Below are 20183 nucleotides of genomic sequence, written 5' to 3'. Positions count from 1 at the left end.
TCTGTACCCCCTCCAAAGCTAGTATATCCTTCCTTAAGTAAGGTGACCAAAACTGCACGCAGTACTCCAGGTGCGGCCTCACCAATACCTTATACAGTTGCAGCAGGACCTCCCTGCTTTTGTACTCCATCCCTCTCGCAATGAAGGCCAACATTCCATTCGCCTTCCTGATTACCTGCTGCACCTGCAAACTAACCTTTTGGGATTTAAAAAAAAAAGAGTTTCATGCACAAGGACCCCCAGCTCCCTCTGCATCTCAGCATATTGTAATTTCTCCCCATTCAAATAATATTCCCTTTTACTGTGTTTTTTTTCCCAAGGTGTCAAGGAGTCTCAAAGCGCTCTAAAGCAAATGAAGTGTAGTCACTGTTGTAATGTGGGAAATGCGGCAGCCAACTTGCGCACAGCAAGCTCTCACAAACAGGACTGTGATAATGACCAGATAATCTGGTTTTTGTTGTTGTGTTGATTGAGGGATAAATATTGGCCAGGACACTGGGAAGAGCTCCCCTGCTCTTCTTCGAAATAGTGCCATGGGATCTTTTACGTCGACCTGAGAGAGCAGACGGGGCCTCGGTTTAATGTCTCATCCGAAAGACGGCACCTCCGACAGTGCGGCGCTCCCTCAGTACTGCCCCTCCATCAGTGCAGTGCTCCCTCAGTACTGCCCCTCCGACAGTGCAGCAATCCCTCAGTACTGCCCCTCAATCAGTACAGTGTTCCCTCAGTACTGCCCCTTTGACAGTGCGGCGCTCCCTCAATACTGCACCTCCGACAGTGCGGCGCTCACTCAGTACTGCACCTCCGACAGTGCGGCGCTCCCTCAGTACTGCACCTCCGACAGTGCGGCGCTCCCTCAGTACTGCCCCTCCAACAGTGCGGCGCTCCCTCATACTGCCCCTCCAACAGTGCATCGCTCCCTCAGTACTGCCCCTCCGACAGTGCAGCGCTCCCTCAGTACTGCCCCTCCATCAGTGCAGTGCTCCCTCAGTACTGCCCCTCCGACAGTGCAGCAATCCCTCAGTACTGCCCCTCAATCAGTACAGTGTTCCCTCAGTACTGCCCCTTTGACAGTGCGGCGCTCCCTCAATACTGCACCTCCGACAGTGCGGCGCTCCCTCAGTACTGCACCTCCGACAGTGCGGCGCTCCCTCAGTACTGCACCTCCGACAGTGCGGCGCTCCCTCAGTACTGCCCCTCCAACAGTGCGGCGCTCCCTCATACTGCCCCTCCAACAGTGCATCGCTCCCTCAGTACTGCCCCTCCGACAGTGCAGCGCTCCCTCAGTACTGCCCCTCTGACAGTGCGGCGCTCCCTCAGTACTGCCCCTCCAACAGTGCATCGCTCCCTCAGTACTGCCCCTCCGACAGTGCAGCGCTCCCTCAGTACTGCCCCTCAATCAGTACAGTGCTCCCTCAGTACTGCCCCTTTGACAGTGCGGCGCTCCCTCAATACTGCCCCTCCAACAGTGCGGCGCTCCCTCAGTACTGCACCTCCGACAGTGCGGCGCTCCCTCAGTACTGCCCCTCCAACAGTGCGGCGCTCCCTCATACTGCCCCTCCGACAGTGCAGCGCTCCCTCAGTACTGCCCCTCCATCAGTACAGTGCTCCCTCAGTACTGCCCCTCCGACAGTGCGGCGCTCCCTCAATACTGCCCATCCGACAGTGCGGCGCTCCCTCAGTACTGCCCCTCCGACAGTGCGGCGCTCCCTCAATACTGCCCCTCCGACAGTGCGGCGCTCCCTCAGTACTGCCCATCCGACAGTGCGGCGCTCCCTCAGTACTGCCCCTCCGACAGTGCGGCGCTCCCTCAGTACTGCCCCTCCGACAGTGCAGCGCTCCCTCAGTACTGCACTGGGAGTGTCAGCCTAGATTTATGTGCTCAAGTCCCTGGAGTGTGACTTGAACCTCACAACTTCTGACTCAGAGGCGAGAGTGCTGCCCACTGAGCCACGGCTGGTGTAGATAATGTGCAGATGGCATGTGTGTGTGTATGGAACGGAGGAGTTTCGGATTTCCAGCATCCGCAGTATTTTGCTTTTGTATCAGTGTATTTCTCGCTTCCTTTTGAAGAATAAAAAGAGAGGACTTGCATTTAAAAAGAGCTTTTCACAACCAACCTCAGGACATTCCACTGCGCTTCACAGCTAATGAAGTACTTTTGAAGCATATTCACTGTTGTAATGGGGAAACGTGGCAGCCAATTTGCACACAGCAGTGAGCAAAGCAACGAGATAATCTGTTTTGGATGTTCTGGGAGGACTACATCCTGGGGGTGAGGGGGGGGGGGCGGTTGGGGTTGGGTGCTGAGGTTGTGAGGGGGTGGTCTGAGGGTGGGTGTGGGGGGGGTTCTGAGGTTGTTGTTAGGTTGGGGAGGTAGGGTCTGAGGTGAGGGGGAAGGTCTGCGGATGGGTGTGGGGGGGGGTCTGAGGTTGTTGTTAGGTTGGGGAGGTAGGGTCTGAGGTGAGGGGGAGGGCCGGAGGGGGGCGGTTTGAGATTGGGGGGATCTGAAGGGGGGCGGGGGAGGGTCTGAGGGGGGGAGGGTCTGAGGTTGGGGGGAGGGGGGTCTGAGGTTGTGGGGGGTCTGAGATTAGGGGGATGTCTGAGGTTGGGGGGAGGGGGGTCTGAGGTTGCGGGGGGTCTGAAGGGGGGAGGGTCTGAGGTTGGGGGGAGGGGGGTCTGAGGTTGCGGGGGGTCTGAAGGGGGGAGGGTCAGGTTGGGGGGAGGGGGGTCTGAGGTTGCGGGGGGTCTGAGATTGGGGGGATGTCTGAGGTTGGGGGGAGGGGGGTCTGAGGTTGCGGGGGGTCTGAAGGGGGGAGGGTCTGAGGTTGGGGGGAGGGGGGTCTGAGGTTGCGGGGGGTCTGAAGGGGGGAGGGTCTGAGGTTGGGGGGAGGGGGGTCTGAGGTTGCGGGGGGTCTGAGATTAGGGGGAGGTCTGAGGTTGGAGTTGTGGGGTCTGAGGTCGGGGGGAGGGGGGGTCTGAGGTTGCGGGGGGTCTGAAGGGGGGAGGGGGAGGGTCTGAGGTTGGGGGCAGGGGGGTCTGAGGTTGCGGGAGGTCTGAGATTGGGGGGAAGTCTGAGGTTGGAGTTGGGGGTCTGATGTTGGGGGGAGGGGGGTCTGAGGTTGCGGGGGGTCTGAGATTGGGGGGAGGGTCTGAGGTTGGGGGGAGGGGGGTCTGAGGTTGCGAGAGGTCTGAGATTGGGGGGAGGTCTGAGGTTGGGGTTGTGGGGTCTGAGGTTGGGGGGGGTCTGAAGAGGGGAGGGGGAGGGTCTGAGGTTGGGGGCAGGGGGGTCTGAGGTTGGGGGGAGGGGGGTCTGAAGTTGCGAGAGGTCTGAGATTGGGGGGAGGTCTGAGGTTGGGGTTGTGGGGTCTGAGGGCGGGGGGTCTGAGATTGGGGTTGGGGAGTCTGAGGTTGGGGGGAGGGGGGTCTCAGGTTGCGGGGGTTCTGAGATTGGGGGGAGGTCTGAGGTTGGGGTTGTGGGGTCTGAGGTTGGGGGGAGGGGGGTCTGAGGTTGCGGGGGGTCTGAGATTGGGGGGAGGGTCTGAGGTTGGGGGGAGGGGGGTCTGAGGTTGCGGGAGGTCTGAGATTGGGGGGAGGTCTGAGGTTGGAGTTGGGGGTCTGAGGTTGGAGGTGAGACTCTGAAAGGTGACGCTACACTCTTGAAAACTATCTGTAATTGTTCTTCCCCATCAGAGGGGTTCACCGAGTTAATTCTTGGTGTAAACATCCACATGACATGCGTCCAGCATTGGTTTCTCAACAGCTTGCTGCCAGCTCTCAGGACTGACAGTCTGGCCGTTTAACATGGAATGAGACAGCAGGCAGAAGGATGCTCAACTCGTGGAGTGGGGTTTGAATCAATAATCTGACTCCAAGGTTGGAGTGTTGATCACTGAGCCAAGCTCATTAAAACTGACCTATACCAAGTGCATTTGTGGCTTTGCTATCTAACTTATTTGGCTTGGGCCTTACAGGATACTTCTCAACTTCCCATAAATACAACTTGTATTTATATAGCGCCTTTAACATAGTATAACGTCTCAAGGTGCTTCACAGGAGTATTATGAGATTTTAAAAATTTGACACCGAGCTGCGTAAGTAGAAATGAGGGCAGGCCACCAAAAGCTTGGTCAAAGAGGGAGGTTTTAAGGAGGCGGAGAGGTTTAGGGAGGGAGTTCCAGAGCTTGGGGCCCAGGCAACAGAAGGCATGGCCACCGATGGTTGAGTGATTATAATCGGGGATGCTCAAGAGGGCAGAATTAGAGGAGCGCAGACATCTCGGGGATGGGGGGGGGGGGCGCTGGAGGAGATTACAGCGATAGGGAGGGACAGGACCATGGAGCGATTTGTAAACAAGGATGAGAATTTTGAAATCGAGGCATTGCTTAACCGGAAGCCAATGTAGGTCAGTGAGCACAGGGGGCGATGGGTGAGCGGGACTTGGTGCGAGTTTTGGATCACCTCCAGTTTACGTAGGGTAGAACGTGGGAGGCTGGCCAGGAGTGTGTTGGACTAGTCAAATCTAGAGGTAACAAAGGTATGGATGAGGGCTTCAGCAGCGGATGAGCTGAGGCAAGGGGCGGAGACGGGCGATGTTACGAAGATGGAAATAGGCGGTTTTACAGCTTTGCATAAAGCACAGCTTGACTCCAGTCGACCCTGCGTCAATACTATAACTTGGGTTATTTAATAAATTGCCCCCTCTCAACACCCACGTTCTGCAAAGTAGAACAGGGGGGCGATGGGAATTGAGCTCGGTGGAATGCTGCAGCAGTTCTGCATTGCCACAGTTAGCCTTGCAAGCAAGCGAGGACAATGGAAGTTCTATCACAATGGAAGTTATTGGCAAGTCTCTCGTATGTTAAATTTCATTGTCGTGGGATGTATAATGGAATTCAGCTGAAGCTGACTGATCAATGGGGCCGCTAGTGTGGGGTATCGCACGGATCAATGCTTGGGCCTCGACTATTTACAATCTATTTCAATGACCTGAGATGAGGGGAGCGAGTGTCATGTTCTGTGTACAGCACAGCTGTGTCTGTACAGAGGCCTGCGGTGTGCAAACTTGGATTTATTCAGTGCTCTTTGCAGAAAAGAACATCTCAAGAGTGCTTAATGAGGGGAGACCAGGAAGTCGAGGAATTTTGCAGGGGAGAGAGTCTGAAGGCACAGTCAGAGAAGTTTTAGGAGGCCTTTGAAGAAAGACTTGGATTTATATAGCGCCTTTCACGACCACCGGGCGTCTCAAAGCACTTTACAGCCAATGAAGGATACTGGGGCTAGCTGCTGTGTCCTTCCTCGAAGGGGGATCTATTATGCCCACCTGAGAGCAGCCATAGTTGTAATGTAGGAAATGCGGCAGCCAATTTGCGCATCGCAAACACCCACAACAGCAATGTGATAATGGCCACAAAATCTATTTTTTAGTGATATTGATTGAGGGATAAATATTGTCCAGGACACCGGGGATAACTCCCCTGCCTTTCTTCGAAATAGTGCCATGGGATCTTTTACGACCACCTGAGAGGGCAGGCGGGGCCTCGGTTTAACGTCTCATCCGAAAGACAGTGCAGACTGGGAGAGAGGTAGCAAAGGCGAGCGGTTTTGGAATTAGGCGGGGCTGGGATGGAACCCGTGGTGATCCCGGGGAACGTGGATAAATATGGATTATCTGTGACTTTTTCCCAACTTACTGTGCCGTTTCTGAATGCTGTTAACACTTGCCTGCCTTGCTTTTTGCAGCTGTACGTGTCTTCGGAGAGCCGGTTCAACACGTTGGCGGAACTTGTTCACCACCACTCGACGGTGGCCGACGGTCTGATCACCACCTTACACTACCCCGCCCCCAAACGCAACAAGCCCACCATCTATGGCGTCTCCCCCAATTACGACAAGTGGGAGATCGAGCGGACTGACATCACGATGAAGCACAAGCTGGGCGGGGGACAGTACGGGGAGGTGTACGAGGGAGTGTGGAAGAAATACAATCTCACTGTGGCCGTGAAGACACTGAAGGTACGTTGGGATTTCCATCACAGCTCTTGTGCACAGCAGGGTGGAATCGCAAGCAGTTGCTGGTTTGGCTTATAGAATGTCGTGAAGAATATGCAGTTTGCACGTTTGTAATTTACATAAATTATTGGAGAGTCAATATATTGGGGTGTCAGGGCTAGCTCACTCTCGCCTCGGAGTCAGAAAGTTGTCGGTTCAAGTCCCACTCCAGAAACTTGGGCACATAACCCAGGCTGACACTCCCGGTGCAGTGTTGAGGGAGCGCCGCACTGTCGGAGGGGCAGTACTGAGGGAGCGCCGCACTGTGGGAGGGGCAGTACTGAGGGAGCGCCGCACTGTCGGAGGGGCAGTACTGAGGGAGCGCCGCACTGTCGGAGGGGCAGTACTGAGGGAGCGCCGCACTGTCGGAGGGGCAGTACTGAGGGAGCGCCGCACTGTCGGAGGGGCAGTACTGAGGGAGTGCCGCACTGTCGGAGGGGCAGTACTGAGGGAGCGCCGCACTGTCGGAGGGGCAGTACTGAGGGAGCGCCGCACTGTCGGAGGGGCAGTACTGAGGGAGCGCCGCACTGTGGGAGGGGCAGTACTGAGGGAGCGCCGCACTGTCGGAGGGGCAGTACTGAGGGAGCGCCGCACTGTCGGAGGGGCAGTACTGAGGGAGCGCCGCACTGTCGGAGGGGCAGTACTGAGGGAGCGCCGCACTGTCGGAGGGGCAGTACTGAGGGAGCGCCGCACTGTCGGAGGGGCAGTACTGAGGGAGCACCCCACTGTCGGAGGGGCAGTACTAAGGGAGCGCGCACTGTCAGAGGGGCACTACTAAGGGAGCGCCGCACTGTCGGAGGGGCAGTACTGAGGGAGCGCCGCACTGTCAGAAGGACAGTACTGAGGGAGCGTCGCACTGTAGGAGGGGCAGTGCTGAGGGAGCGCTGCACTGTCGGAGAGGCAGTACTGAGGGAGCGCCGCACTGTGGGAGGGGCAGTACTGAGGGAGCGCCGCACTGTCAGAAGGACAGTACTGAGGGAGCGTCGCACTGTCGGAGGGGCAGTGCTGAGGGAGCGCTGCACTGTCGGAGAGGCAGTGCTGAGGGAGTACCGCATTGTCGAAAGCGCAGAACTGAGGGAGCGCTGCACTATCGGAGGTGCTGTCTTTCGGATGAGATTTAAACCGAGGCCCCATCTGCTCTCTCAAGTGGATGTAAAAGATCCCACGGCACTATTTTGAAACGCAGGGAGTTATCCCCGGTGTCCTGGGGCCAATATTTATCCTTCAATCAACATAACTAAAACAGATTATCTGGTCATTATCACAGTGCTGTTTGTGGGAGCTTGCTGTGCACAAATTGGCTATAAAAGAAGACATGAAGGGGATTATGTCGACCTTAATGCACCGCACACAAATTGTGGCATGCACATGAACAGGTTGAGAATTAATTATTAGTTGCACACTGTTTAATATAACCATTTGCCGTCCTTGGTGAATTACTGCAGGGAGATGGAAGGTTACTTGCCGAGTTTGTACATCCAATCACGATCAAACACCAGATGAATATATGTGGATTATTCCGGAACAGTCCCAGTGCTGGAACGCCACATTTATCACCATTTGACATGGCCCATGGCAAAATGCATCTTGAGCACTGCCATTGCATGCAGAAGTAGTATTTTTCTCCTCTTTTCGGCCAATATGAAAATGTTCCATTGCATCATTGATTCCTGGGATGAGGGGGCTGTCCTATGAGGAGAGATTGAGTAGATTGGACCTATACTCTCTGGAGTTTAAACGAATAACAGGTGATCTCATTGAAACGTATAAGATTCTGAGGGGGATTGACAGGGTAGATGTTGAGAGGATGTTTCCCCCCCGGGCTGGAGAGTCCGGAACCAGGGGTCACAGTCTCAGGATAAGGGGTCAGCCATTTAAGACTGAGATGAGGAGAAACTTCTTTACTCAGGGGGTTATGAATCTTTGGAATTCTCTACTCCAGAGAGCTGGGGATGTTCAGTCGCTGAGCATATTCAAGGCTGAGATCGATAGATTTTTGGAGTCTAGGGGAATCAAGTGATATAGGGATAGTGCAGGAAAGTGGAGCAGAGCTTGAAGATCAGCCGTGATATTAAATGGCGGAGCAGGCTCGAGGGGCCGAATGGCCGACTCCTGCCCCTATTTCTTACGTTCATCCAAGGGGTCACATTTCTGTGGCCCCTCGTGATTAAATACGAGCGATACACAGTAAAGCTTATCCACTGATCGATGTGTTCCCCATCTCGCCCCACGCCCCAAAGGTGCAGGATGTCAGTGTTGGGAAATGGAACTCTTTCCATTTCAGGCACCCAGGGGTCAGCATTGAACAGACTCGGGTCAGGCGTTGAGTAAAGTCGCCTCTTATCCTGCTTCAACACTGCACTCCACCCAACCCTCAAAATAACACAACCCTGCCCCGTGTCCTAACTCGCATCGTGCCCCGCTCACCCATCACCCCCTGACCTACATTGGCTCCCGTTTGAGCAACGCCTCGATTTCAAAATTCTCATCCTTGTTTTCAGGTCCCTTCATGGCCCTCGCCCCTCCCTATCTCAGTAATGTCCTCCAGCCCACAACCCCCCCCCCCCCCCCCCCGAGATGCCTGCGCTCCTCTAATTCTGCCCTCCTGAGCATCCCTGATTATAATCGCTCCATCATCGGTGGCCGTGCCTTCTGTTGCCTGGGCCCCAAGCTCTGGAACTCCCTGCCTAAGCCTCTCCACCTCTGTACCTCTCTTTCCTCTTTTAAGACGCTTCTTAAAACCTACCTCGTTGACCAAGCTTTTGGCCACCTGCGTTAATTTCTCCTTGTGTGACTCGGTGTCACATTTTGTTTGATAATCGCTCCTGTGAAGCGCCTTGAGACGTTTCACTACATTAAAGACGCTATATAAATACAGGTTGTTGTTGGTCATTTTCCAGGAGCGGCAGGTGTTGATGGAGGGTTTAGGAGCAGGAAGGGGAGCAGAGGGAGAAAGTGACCTGGAGTGGGCCCCCAAGGTCGCGGGGCCCGGTAACGACAAGGGGAAAGGGGAGAAAGGAAGAGCGGGATACTCAGAGACAGGTCGTGGTGCGTTCCGGTGATTAGAACTGCCACGGATGAGGAATTAATCAGTGCGAGGCTGAGTGCAGAAGGGAAGAGAGATTTGTTTAATTGTAAATATTTTTATAATTATGCATAGATTATTGGAGAATATTGCAAAGGAAATTGACAATAACCTGCTTATAATCAACAGTGGGGAAATTCAGGGCACGACCTGTCTGCCACTTTGCCAGTGCAATTGTATGTCGAGCCCTGACACCTGGGCATACTGTGAGGACATGCATTGCTGGATAAAGGGGATTACAGGGTAGTAGTGTATCTGTATCCAGATGAAGTCAACACATGCGCTTGGGAGAGGCTGAAGTGCATTGGGAATTCTGGTTACAGAAAGAAAGACTTGCATTTATATAGCGCCTTTCACAACCACTGAACCTCTCAAAGCATTTTACAGCTAATGAAGTACTTTTTGAAGTGCAGTCACTGTTGTAATGTAGGAAACGAGGCAGCAAATTTGCGCACAGCAAGCTCCCACAAACAGCAATGTGATAACGACCAGATAATCTGTTTTAGTGATGTTGGTTGAGGAATAAATATTGGTCAGGACACCGCGGATAACTGCCCTGCACTTCTTCGAAATAGTGCCGTGGGATCTTTTATGCTCACCCAAGAGAGCAGACGGGGCCTCGGTTTAACGCCTCATCCGAAAGACGGCACCTCCAACAGTGCAGCACTCCCTCAGCCCTGCACTGGGAGTGTCAGCCTAGATTTATGTGCTCAGGTCCCTGGAATGGGACTTGAACCCACAACTCTCTGACTCAGAGGCGAGAGTGCTGCCCACTGAGCCCACGGCCGACACTGCACTGCAACAGATCTATCAGCTCTCTCCCAGGGCGGTTGTGGGTCTTATACAAGACATTGGAATCTCCTGCCACCCGCTGACTATCGCAGTTTCCTGCCCCCTGCACTATGCTGGTAAATCCTAGCTTTGCAGCATTCTGTTGTTCCCTCCAGGCTCAACTATTCCAACGCTCTCCCGGACGGCCTCCCCCCATCTTCCACCCACCGTAAACATGAGTTCACCCAAAACTCGGCTGCCCCGTGTCCTAACTTGCACCGAGTCCCGTTCACCCACCACCTCCTGAGCTCGCTGACCTACATTAGGCTCCCGGTCCGGCAACGCCTCGGTTTTAAAATTCTTGTCAAATTCTTCCAGGGCCTCGCAACCTCCCTATCTCTGTAATCTCCTCCAGCCTCACAACCCTATCCCCGAGAACTCTGCGCTCCTCTCGCTCTGGGCTCTTGTGAATCCCCTACGTCCCTTCGTCCCACTATTGGCGGCCGTGACTTCAGCTACCAAGGGCCTAAGCTTTGAAATTCCCTCCCTAAACCTCTCCGCCTCTCTCACCTCCTTTAAGACAATTCCATAAAACCAACCTTTTCGACCAAACTTTTAATCACCTGTTATAACATTGCCGCCTTCGGTCAGTTTTTTGTCGAATTGCTCCTGCGAAGCGTCTTGGGACGTTTTACTCGGTTAAAGCTGTTGTTTTGGTTTGTTTTACTGGAATGTGAGAGAACGAAAAAGCACTTTGTGGAAGTGGTGCTTTCCCAGACTCACGGAACCAGTAACTGGTTCCTATTACTGTGACAGCTGTGGCTCAGTAGGTAGCACACGTGCCTCTGAGTCAGAGAGTTGTGGGTTCAATTCAAGTCCCACTCCAGGGACTTGAGCACAAAAAAAAATCTCGGTTGACACTGCAGTGCAGTGCTGAGAGAGCGCTGCACTGTCAGAGGTGCCGTCATTCGGACGTTAAACCGAGTGCCCTCTCAGGTGGACGTAAAAGATCCCACGGCACTATTTCACAAAAGGGCAAGGGAGTTATTCCTGGGCCAATATTTATCCCTCAATCAACATAACAAAAAAAAACAGATTATCTGGTCATTATCACATTGCTGTTTGTGGGAGCTTGCTGTGCGCAAATTGGCTGCTGTGTTTCCCACATTACAACAGTGACTACACTCCAAAAGTACTTAATTGGCTCTAAAGCGCTGTGAGATGTCCGGTAGTCGTGAAAGGCACTATATAGATGCAAATCTTTCTTCCTTTAGTAAAACAGCAGGTCCTGTACATTTAATAGTGGACTTTCACTAGTGCTATGGATTCTGGGCAAGCTGTGCCTTCATAGCGTCCTGTCCAGTGAGCAAGAAACAAATCAATCCGTAATAGTTCCACATGTGCATCCAGTCAGACCAGCTTTGAAGACAGAAATAGAAAATAAAAATCAGAAAATTAAAATGGGGCAAGAGATGGGGTGAAAGGGAGAGGCGGAAAGAGAAAGGATAAGGGAAAGCGAGTGAAATGGTGAGACAAATAGATTACTGTTGTCAAAGGATACAGTCCCTGTAATGTATGAACCTGTGAGCATGCTCACAGGCTGGTAGAGCTTGAGGTGGGAGTGGCTTAGCCAGTCACGTGATGCTCACAAGACTCAATAAAACCCCAGCCAGTTGGGTTCGGGGGATCCACGATGAGGCAGGTGGTTGTGAGCCTGGTGGATGAACTGGTAATGTGTGGTGTGATTGTTAAACCTTTTGCTAATAAACCAACTAGTTCTTAATAGCAATGTGTTGCTGTGAATTCTTAAGCAAAGGGCCCATGAAGCAAATACGTTACAGCCCCGACTGTATTGGAGGCACGAGTCAGGTTTTCAGACCCTGCTCGCATTGCTTCTGGCTGTGGAAGGCAGGGGAGCGTGTGCATGGTTTCCTGCGAGCGGCATTTTGTTCTGTCGTGGCCCCTTTAACATTCCGCGCCCATTCACCACACAAAACGGAAAGGCCGGTGAGCGGCCTGCGTGTAACCTTTCCCGTCACGTGTGCGATCTCGCCGCTGGGGGGAGCATTGCCCGCACGTGAACTCGCGTACGTAAACAGCTCCGATCGAACTTCACCGTCCGAGGTGGTTTGCTCTTTTCGTAGAATCACAGAAATTTACAGCACACAAGGAGGCTATTCGGCCCATGGTGTCGGTGCCGGCCGACAAAAAGCTATCCAGCCTGATCCCACTTTCCAGCTATTGGTCCATCGCCCTGTAGGTTATGGCACTTCACATACTTTCTAACTGCGATGAGGGTTTTTTGATTAAATAATTAATCAGTCATTAACATGGACGCTCCCTGAACCTGCTTAACATGGAAACAAAGCTCAAAGCAATTCATTATCAAGATGTTTGACAGCTACTGATGTGGGACTGTGCTTTATAAATGCAAGTCTTTCTTTTCATGTTTGTGGTGGGCCCGAATACCATCCGCCTTCTTACCACAGACTGCTCCTGTCCTTCCTAGTGTGAGACCACCTCTACCAGTGATTGCTGGAGGCTGATTGACTGCTGCCATTTTTGTTTGTCGTTATCTTGTAGCCTCCGCCCCTGCCTCAGCTCATCCGCTGCTGAAGCCCTCATCCGTGCCTTTATTACCTCTAGACTTGACTATTCCAACGCACTCCTGGCTGGCCTCCCACATTCTGCCCTACGTAAACTCGAGGTGATCCGAAACTCGACTGCCCGTGTCCTAACTCGCACCAAGTCCCCAGTCATCCATCACCCCCTGTGCTCGCTGACCTACATTAGCTTCCGGTTAAGCAACGCCTTGATTTCAAAATTCTCATCCTTGTTTACAAATCCCTCCGTGGCCTCGCCCCTCCCGATCTCTGTAATCTCCTCCAGCCCCACAACCCCTCCTCCAAGATGTCTGCGCTCCTCTAATTCTGCCCTCCTGAGCATCCCTGATTATATTCTCTCAACCATCGGTGGCCGTGCCTTCTGTTGCCCGGGCTCCAAGCTCTGGGACTCCCTCCCTAAACCTCTCTGCCTCTCTTTCCTCCTTCAACACGCTCCTTAGAACCTACCTCTTGGACCAAGCTTTTGGTCACCTGCGCTAATTTTTACTTCTGAGGCTCGGTGTCAAATTTTTATCTCTCAATACTGCTGTGAGGTGCCTTGGAACATTTCACTACATTAAAGGCGCTATATAAATACAAGTTGTTATCAGCTCAAGGATAGTGGTGACTCACGGCAGTCACAGGCCAGTGAACTGGGCTGCAGCTGGCCGCTTTGAACAAGGCCCTTTTGCTTGAGCACGTGCCTGTCTTGTGACTGAAAATCTCCCCCATTGGGCTTTGTCCAGTGACGGCAGTCCTGGCTTCTGCCTCTCCCCACTGTCCAACGCAGTTAGCCTACAGACTGATTCCTGAGATGGGGGGGATTGTCCGATGAGGACAGATTGAGCAGACTGGGCCTATATTCTCTAAGAGTTTCGAAGAATGAGCTGTGATCCCATTGAAAGATGCAAAATTCATACAGGGCTTGACAGGGTAGATGCAGGGAGGATGTTTCCCCCTCGCTGGAGAGTCTAGAACCAGGACCAAGATGAGGAGAAATGTCTTCACTCAGAGGGTGGTGAATCTTTGGAGTTCTCTGCCCCAGAGGGCTGTGGAGGCTCAATCACTGACTATATTCAAGACCGAGAGCGATAGATTTTTGGATATTAGGGGAATCAAGGGATATGGGGACAGGGCGGGAATGTGGAGTTGAGGGAAAAGATCAGCTGTGATCTCATTGAATGGCGGAGCAGGCTCGAGGGGCTGATTGGCCGACTCCTGCTCCTATTATGTTCTTGTGTACCTGAGGGGTTCACGGCACCAGTCGGTCAGCAGTTCGCCGCTTGGGATACTGGCCCTCAAAATAAAGTTAGGAGTACTGCCCCCTCCCCGCCCGACATGGGAGGGGAATGGCCATTAGCAAACCTCAACAAAAAAAATAAAACTCCATCCAATTTGCAAGGCTGCTGTGCACTTGCCTGTTTGTGTGACACAGCCCTGCTAAGTGTGCCGTGAGCCCCCCCTAGTGGTCTACACGAACATAACATGACCTTGCAGCATTACGTATCAGAGAGTTGACTGTAGTGATAGAGTTGGAAACCCTATTGTATACAGCAATCTGTACACATGGATAATCTGGTGCAGTGGCCTGACTTACTGATAGCAGAGGGGTCAACAACCAGTGGGCATAGAGTAAAAGGAATCGGTAGGAGGTTTAGAGGGGATTTGAGGTGAAAGTTTTGGGGGCCTGGAACTCACGGCCTGAAAGGGTGGTAGAGGCAGAAACCCTCACCGCATTTAAAAAGTACTTGGATGAGAACTTGAAGTGTCGTAACCTACAGGGCTACGGACCGAGAGCTGGAGAGTGGGATCGGGCTGGATAGCTCTTTGTCAGCCAGCACGGGCACAATGGGCCGAAATGGCTCCTTCCGTGCTGTAAATTTCTATAATACTATGAACCGAGGTGTCAGAGAACTGCTTCAACATACCACAGCCGAACTCTAGTCCCACCTGTTCTACTATGCAGAAAGTGGGTAACATTAAATAACCCAAGATATAGCATTGGTACAGGGTGCACTGGAGTGATGATGTGCTGTATGGGAAGCTGAAAATTGTCCTGAAGGGCCCAAGCCTAATAAGTTAGATAGCAGTTACTGCTCTACTTTGTGCAGAACAGTTTCAATGAGTTTGGTTCAGTGATGAAGCGGGGTGTACAGTAGCAGAGTGGCTATGTTACGGGACCAGTAATCCAGAGGCCTGGACCAATGACCAACTGGGGGAATTTAAATTCAGTGAATTAAATAAAATCTGGAATAAAAAGCTAGAATCAATCATGAGATTACCGGATTGTCGTAAAACCCATCTGGTTCACTGATGTCCTTTAGGGAAGGAAATCTGCCGTCCTTACCCGGTCTGGGCCGATATGCGACTCCAGACTCTTAACTGCCCTCAGAAGATTATTGATTCAAACCCCACTCCACGACTTGAGCATGTAATCTAGGCTGACACTTCTGTGCTCCCGTCTTTTGGATAAGCAGGAATGTATTTACAGGGCTATGGGGAAAGAGCAGGGGGAGTGGGATTAATTGGATTGCTCTACCAAAGAGGCACAGACCGAATAGCCTCCTTCTGTGTTTTGTCATTCTATGATTCAGTGTTAAGCAGGGGCATTATCGACCTGTTTCGGTGGATGTAAAGGATCGCCTGGCACTATTCAATGAAGAACAGGGGAGTTCTCCCAGTGTCCCCTCCAACATTCCTCCAGCAAATAGGTAAACTAGTCATTTATCTCATTGCTGTGTGTGGGACCTTACCATGTGCAAATTACCCGCCACGTCTGCTGGCAAAACAACAGTGACTACACATTCAAAAAGTACTTCATTAGTATGGTAGCATAGTGGTCATGCTACTGAACTAGTAATCTCAGAGGCCTGGACTAATGATCCATGGACTCGAGTTCAAATCCCACCACGGCAGCTGGGGAATTTAAATTCAGTTCATTAAATGAATCTGGAATTAAAAAGCTGGTATCAGAAATGGTGATAACCCATCTGTTTTACTAATGTCCTTTTGGGAAGGAAATCTGCCGTCCTTAACTGGTCTGGGCCTATATGTGACTCCAGACCCACAGCAATGTGATTGGTTTTTAACTGCCCTCTGAAATGACCCAGCGAGACACCAAACCGCTAAGACAAAGTCAGCACTGTGGGCGTATCTTCACCACACGGACTGCAGCGGTTCAAGAAGGCGGCTCGCCACCACCTTCACAAGGGGCAATTGGGGATGGGCAATAAATGCCGGCCTTGCCAGCGATGCCCATATCCCATGAATGAATAATTTTTAAAATGCAGTGCTGTGGGACAGGAAAGGCGCTATATAAATGTAAGTTCATTCTTTCTATTTCGACAATATCTATGACCCCTAACTACTTTACTTAAGTGTCAGCTGTGGCTCAGTGGGCAGCACTCTCGCCTCTGAGTCAGAAGGTTGTGGGTTCAAGTCTCACTCCAGGGACTTGAGCACAGAAAATCTAGGCTGACACTCCCAGTGCAGTGCTGAGGGAGTGCGGCACTGTCGGGGGTGCCGTCTTTCAGATGAGACGGTAAACCAAGGCCCCGTCTGCTCTCTCAAGTGGACGTAAAAGATCCCATGGCACTATTTTCGAAGAAAAGCACAAGAGATATCCCCGGTGTCCTGGGGCCAATATTATCCCTCAATCAACTTAACAAAAAAACAAATTATCTGATCATTATCATATTGCATTTATATAGCGCCTTTCGTGACCTCAGGCTGTCCCAAAGCGCTTTACAGCCAATGAAGTACGTTTTGAAGTGTAGTCACTGTTGTAATGTGGGAAACGCGGCAGCCAATTTGTGCACAGCAAGCTCCCGCAAACAGCAATGGGAGAACTCCCCTGCTCTACTTCGAAATAGTGCCATGTGATCTTTGAGAGGGAGAAGACAGGGCCTCGGTTTAACGTCTCATCTAAAAGACGGCACCTTCGACAGTGCAGCACTCCCTCAGTACTGCTGTCAACGTCTTCACTTTGACATTCAGAGCCCTGGGCAGAAATCACGTCACGTCAACATGTCAGCCCTCCCTCAGCACTGCACTGGACTGGACTGACGGCCTGAAGTCCCTGGAGTGAGACTTGAACCCACAACCTTCTGACTCAGAGGCGAGGTTATTTTCCAACTAACATTGTTACAGCTTCCCGGTTTTGCAAAATGCATCTCAGCTTCAGAACAAATTAGTGACTAAGAGGCCATTGTATCCTTTAAGGGAAAAGTAGCTGAACATGGAGAGCAGAGGGCGTACAGGACTAGAGGGGCGAGAGCATGGTGGTGGGATTAGTTTTCGATTGTTCGAAGGAAGAGCCATCAGACACGATGGGATGAATGACCGCCTGCACTGCAAAAATCTGTGGTTCAGCTCATCCTTCATCCATGCCTTTGTTACCTCTGGACTTGACTATTCCAACGCACTGCAGGCTGGCCTCCCACATTCTACCCTACGTAAATAGAGGTGATCCAAAACTCGACTACCCCCGTGTCCTAACTCGCACCAAGTCCCGTTCACCCATCACCCCCTGTGCTCGCTGATCTACATTGGATCCCGGTTAAACAACGCCTCGATTTCAAAATTCTCATCCTTATTTTCAAATCCCTCCATGGCCCTCACCCCTCCCCATCTCTGTAATCTCCTCCAGCCCCTCAACGCCCCCCCCCCGTCCCCCGTCCCCCGAGATGTCTGTGCTCCTCTAATTCTGCTCTCTTCAGCATCCTTGATTATAATCCCTCACCCATCGGTGGCCGTACTTGCGGAGGGAATGGTACCGGGGTAAGATTGGGAGAAGTGCCTCGAGAGTCAATAGAAGTTGAGACCGAGAGTGCGCACGGTCAGCCGATACCATCTACCATCTGAGGCAGGTTTAGCTGCTCACTTGCTGCTGTTTGTGTTTTGCTTGTACACAAAATGGCTGCCGCGTGGCTGAAGTGTTTTGAGATATTTCTATACAGAATAAGGTGCTGTATAAATGTGAGTCTCTTCACCGTATCGTAGCATGATACAGCTCAGTAGGGGGCCATTCGGCCCATCGTGAGTGTGCCAGTTCTTTGAACAAGCTATCCAATCAGTCTCACTCTCCCTGCTCAATTCTTCCATTGCCCTGCATATTTTTCCTTTTGTGTATTTCTCCAGTTCCCTTGTGAAAGTCACTATTGAACCTGCTCCCGCTGCCCTTTCAGGCAGCACGTTCCAGATCACAACAACTCGATCTCCCCCTCTGCCTCTTTTGCCATCGGGAATATTAAGCAGAAACCAAATTTCAGCCACACACAGTCGGCGCTATGTTGAAATATGGGAAGTTCTGGGATTGTAACCTCATTGTCTTCATGCATGTATTCCCGCTTTCACTGCGTGTGCATTCGATGTATTTAACCTCTCGTTAACAGTGCGTGCTGAGCAAAAGTCTGCAGCGAAAGGTAGACAATGTTCTTTGCAAGGAAAAGCCATTGATATTTCAGTTACAGAGCGGAGTAAATCACCGATGGGGCATTCTTACAGGGTAGATGCAGCGGGGAGGCTGCTTTCCCTGGCTGCGGAGTCCAGAACCAGGGTCGGCCATTTATGACTGAGATGAGAAGAAACTTCTTCACTCAGAGGGTGGTGAATCTTTGGAATTCTCTACCCCAGAGGGCTGTGGAGGCTCAGTCTTTGACAGAGCTCGATAGATTTTTGGATATTAAGGGAATCAAGGGATATGGGGACAGTGCAGGAAAGTGGAGTTGAGATAAAAGATCAGCCACAATCTCACTGAACGGCGGAGCAGGCTCGATGGGCCGACTGGCCGACTCCTGCTCCTATGTCCTATGTTTCAGGGAAAAGCCCACTGATATTTCAGTTACAGAACGGAGTAAATCACAGGTGAGGCATTCGAGATCGGGACCATCGCAGCACAACACGCAACATTGGCCGGGGTTGTATCGAGCTCTCTTGTTTCCCCTGTGTGTGCTGCCAATGTCCCTGTACCCCTCGGTCCTCCGTAACTCATGCCGGGCTCTTCTCTTTCCCCAGGAAGATACGATGGAAGTGGAAGAGTTCTTGAAAGAGGCTTCAGTTATGAAGGAAATTAAGCATCCCAATCTAGTACAGCTGCTAGGTGAGTGTGTGCAGGTGAGGTGACTTGTTACACCCGTGCAAGTGTTTGAAGAAGAAAAAAATCAAAGAAAATCCACCTCCTCTGTTCCCTCCCCCCCCCCCCCCCCCCTCAAACAATTAAAATCAAAAATAAGGAGGTATTAAGTTAGGGTTATAGATAAAAGTATAAAGACGGGGGGGAGGAACAACTTATTTTTACACAGACTTTATCAAGAGAAAATTGCGTGCCGTTCTGGCCCCCACATTACAGGAAATATGTGATTGCACTAGAGAGGGTGCAGAGGAGATTTACAAGGATGTTGCCAGGACTGGAGAATTTTAGCTGCGAGGTAAGATTGGATAGGCTGGGGTTTGTTTTCTTTGGAAAAGAGGAGGTTGAGGTGAGACCTTATTGAGGTGTATAAAATTATAAGGGGCTTAGATAGAGTGGATAGGAAGGAATTATTTCCCATAGCAGAGGGGTCAACAACCAGGGAGCAGAGATTTAAAGTAATTGGGGGGAGGTTTAGAGGGGATTTGAGGGGAAATGTCTTCACCCAGAGGGTGCTGGGGGTCTGGAAGGGTGATAGAGGCAGAAACCCTCAGTGCATTTAAAAAGTACTTGGATGTGCACCTGAAGTGCCGTAACCTACAGGGCTACGGACCCAGAGCTGGAAAGTGGGATTAAGCTGGGAAGTTCTTTGTCGGCCGGCACAGACACGATGGGCCAAAATGGCCTCCTTCCGTGCTGTAAATTTCTATGATTCTTCTAAATAAGACATTTAGTGAACTTGCTTTTTAAGTCAGATTGTGATAGAATTGGGGAACCGATTACCAACAACTTGATGGACCTTTCCCTGCCCGTCATTTTCGTCTGTTCGTCACGAAGGGGGAAGAGAAACCCATGGCAGCGGTTTGTTTTTTAAATGGAACTGGTGAATTCCTGTTAGGAAAGGGGATAGGGAATCGTTAGATCTCGAATCACAACCAGCGTCCCGATGGGAGATTTGGAAGGATAGACTCCGTGGAATGTTGCTCTGGAGCTGTAACCTTTGTGATGTTACAATAGGAAATTCACCTTCCAAATCCCGGCATGTTCAGTCCCATTTTACAACAAAAATAAGTTGGGGAACAAAGATTGTATCAACAACAACAACAACAACTTGTGTTTATATAGCACCTTTAACAGTCGGGAAACGTGCCAAGGTGCTTCACCAGAGTATTATGAGATAAAAACAATTTGACACCGAGCTGCATAAGTAGAAATTAGCGCAGGTGACCAAAAGCTTGGTCAAAGAGCTAGGTTTTAAGTCGTGTCTTGAAGGAGGTAGAGAGGTTTAGGGAGGGAGTTCCAGAACCTGGGGGCCCAACAACAGCAGGCAAGGCCACCGATGGTTGAGCGATTATAATCAGGGAAGCTCAGCAGGGCAGAATTAGAGGAGCGCAGACATCTTGGGGGGGGTGGGGTGGGGGGGGAGGTTGTGTGGGGGGGGGGGGGGGGGGGGAGGTTGTGTGGGGGGGGGGGTTGTGTGTGGGGGGGAGGTTGTGTGGGGGGGGGGGAGGTTGTGTGGGGGGGGGGGGGGGGTTGTTGGGGG

The 20183-nt window shown here is 51.7% G+C and overlaps 1 protein-coding gene across 1 annotated transcript in view; it reads left to right on the top strand.

Moving 5' to 3' along the window:
- Positions 1-20183, top strand: part of abl1 (c-abl oncogene 1, non-receptor tyrosine kinase) — a 139684-nt gene that overhangs the window by 103522 nt on the left and 15979 nt on the right. Inside the window, exons 4-5 of the mRNA XM_070863588.1 lie at positions 5743-6015; positions 18526-18624. Coding sequence (XP_070719689.1) covers positions 5743-6015; positions 18526-18624 — 372 coding nt within the window. The remainder of the gene's footprint in view (positions 1-5742; positions 6016-18525; positions 18625-20183) is intronic.

Source organism: Pristiophorus japonicus, chromosome 20 (assembly GCF_044704955.1).
Source record: "Pristiophorus japonicus isolate sPriJap1 chromosome 20, sPriJap1.hap1, whole genome shotgun sequence".
Taxonomy (NCBI): Eukaryota; Metazoa; Chordata; class Chondrichthyes; family Pristiophoridae; genus Pristiophorus; species Pristiophorus japonicus.
Note: the sequence above shows the minus strand (reverse complement) of the source record. Positions and strands in the feature narration are given on the sequence as shown.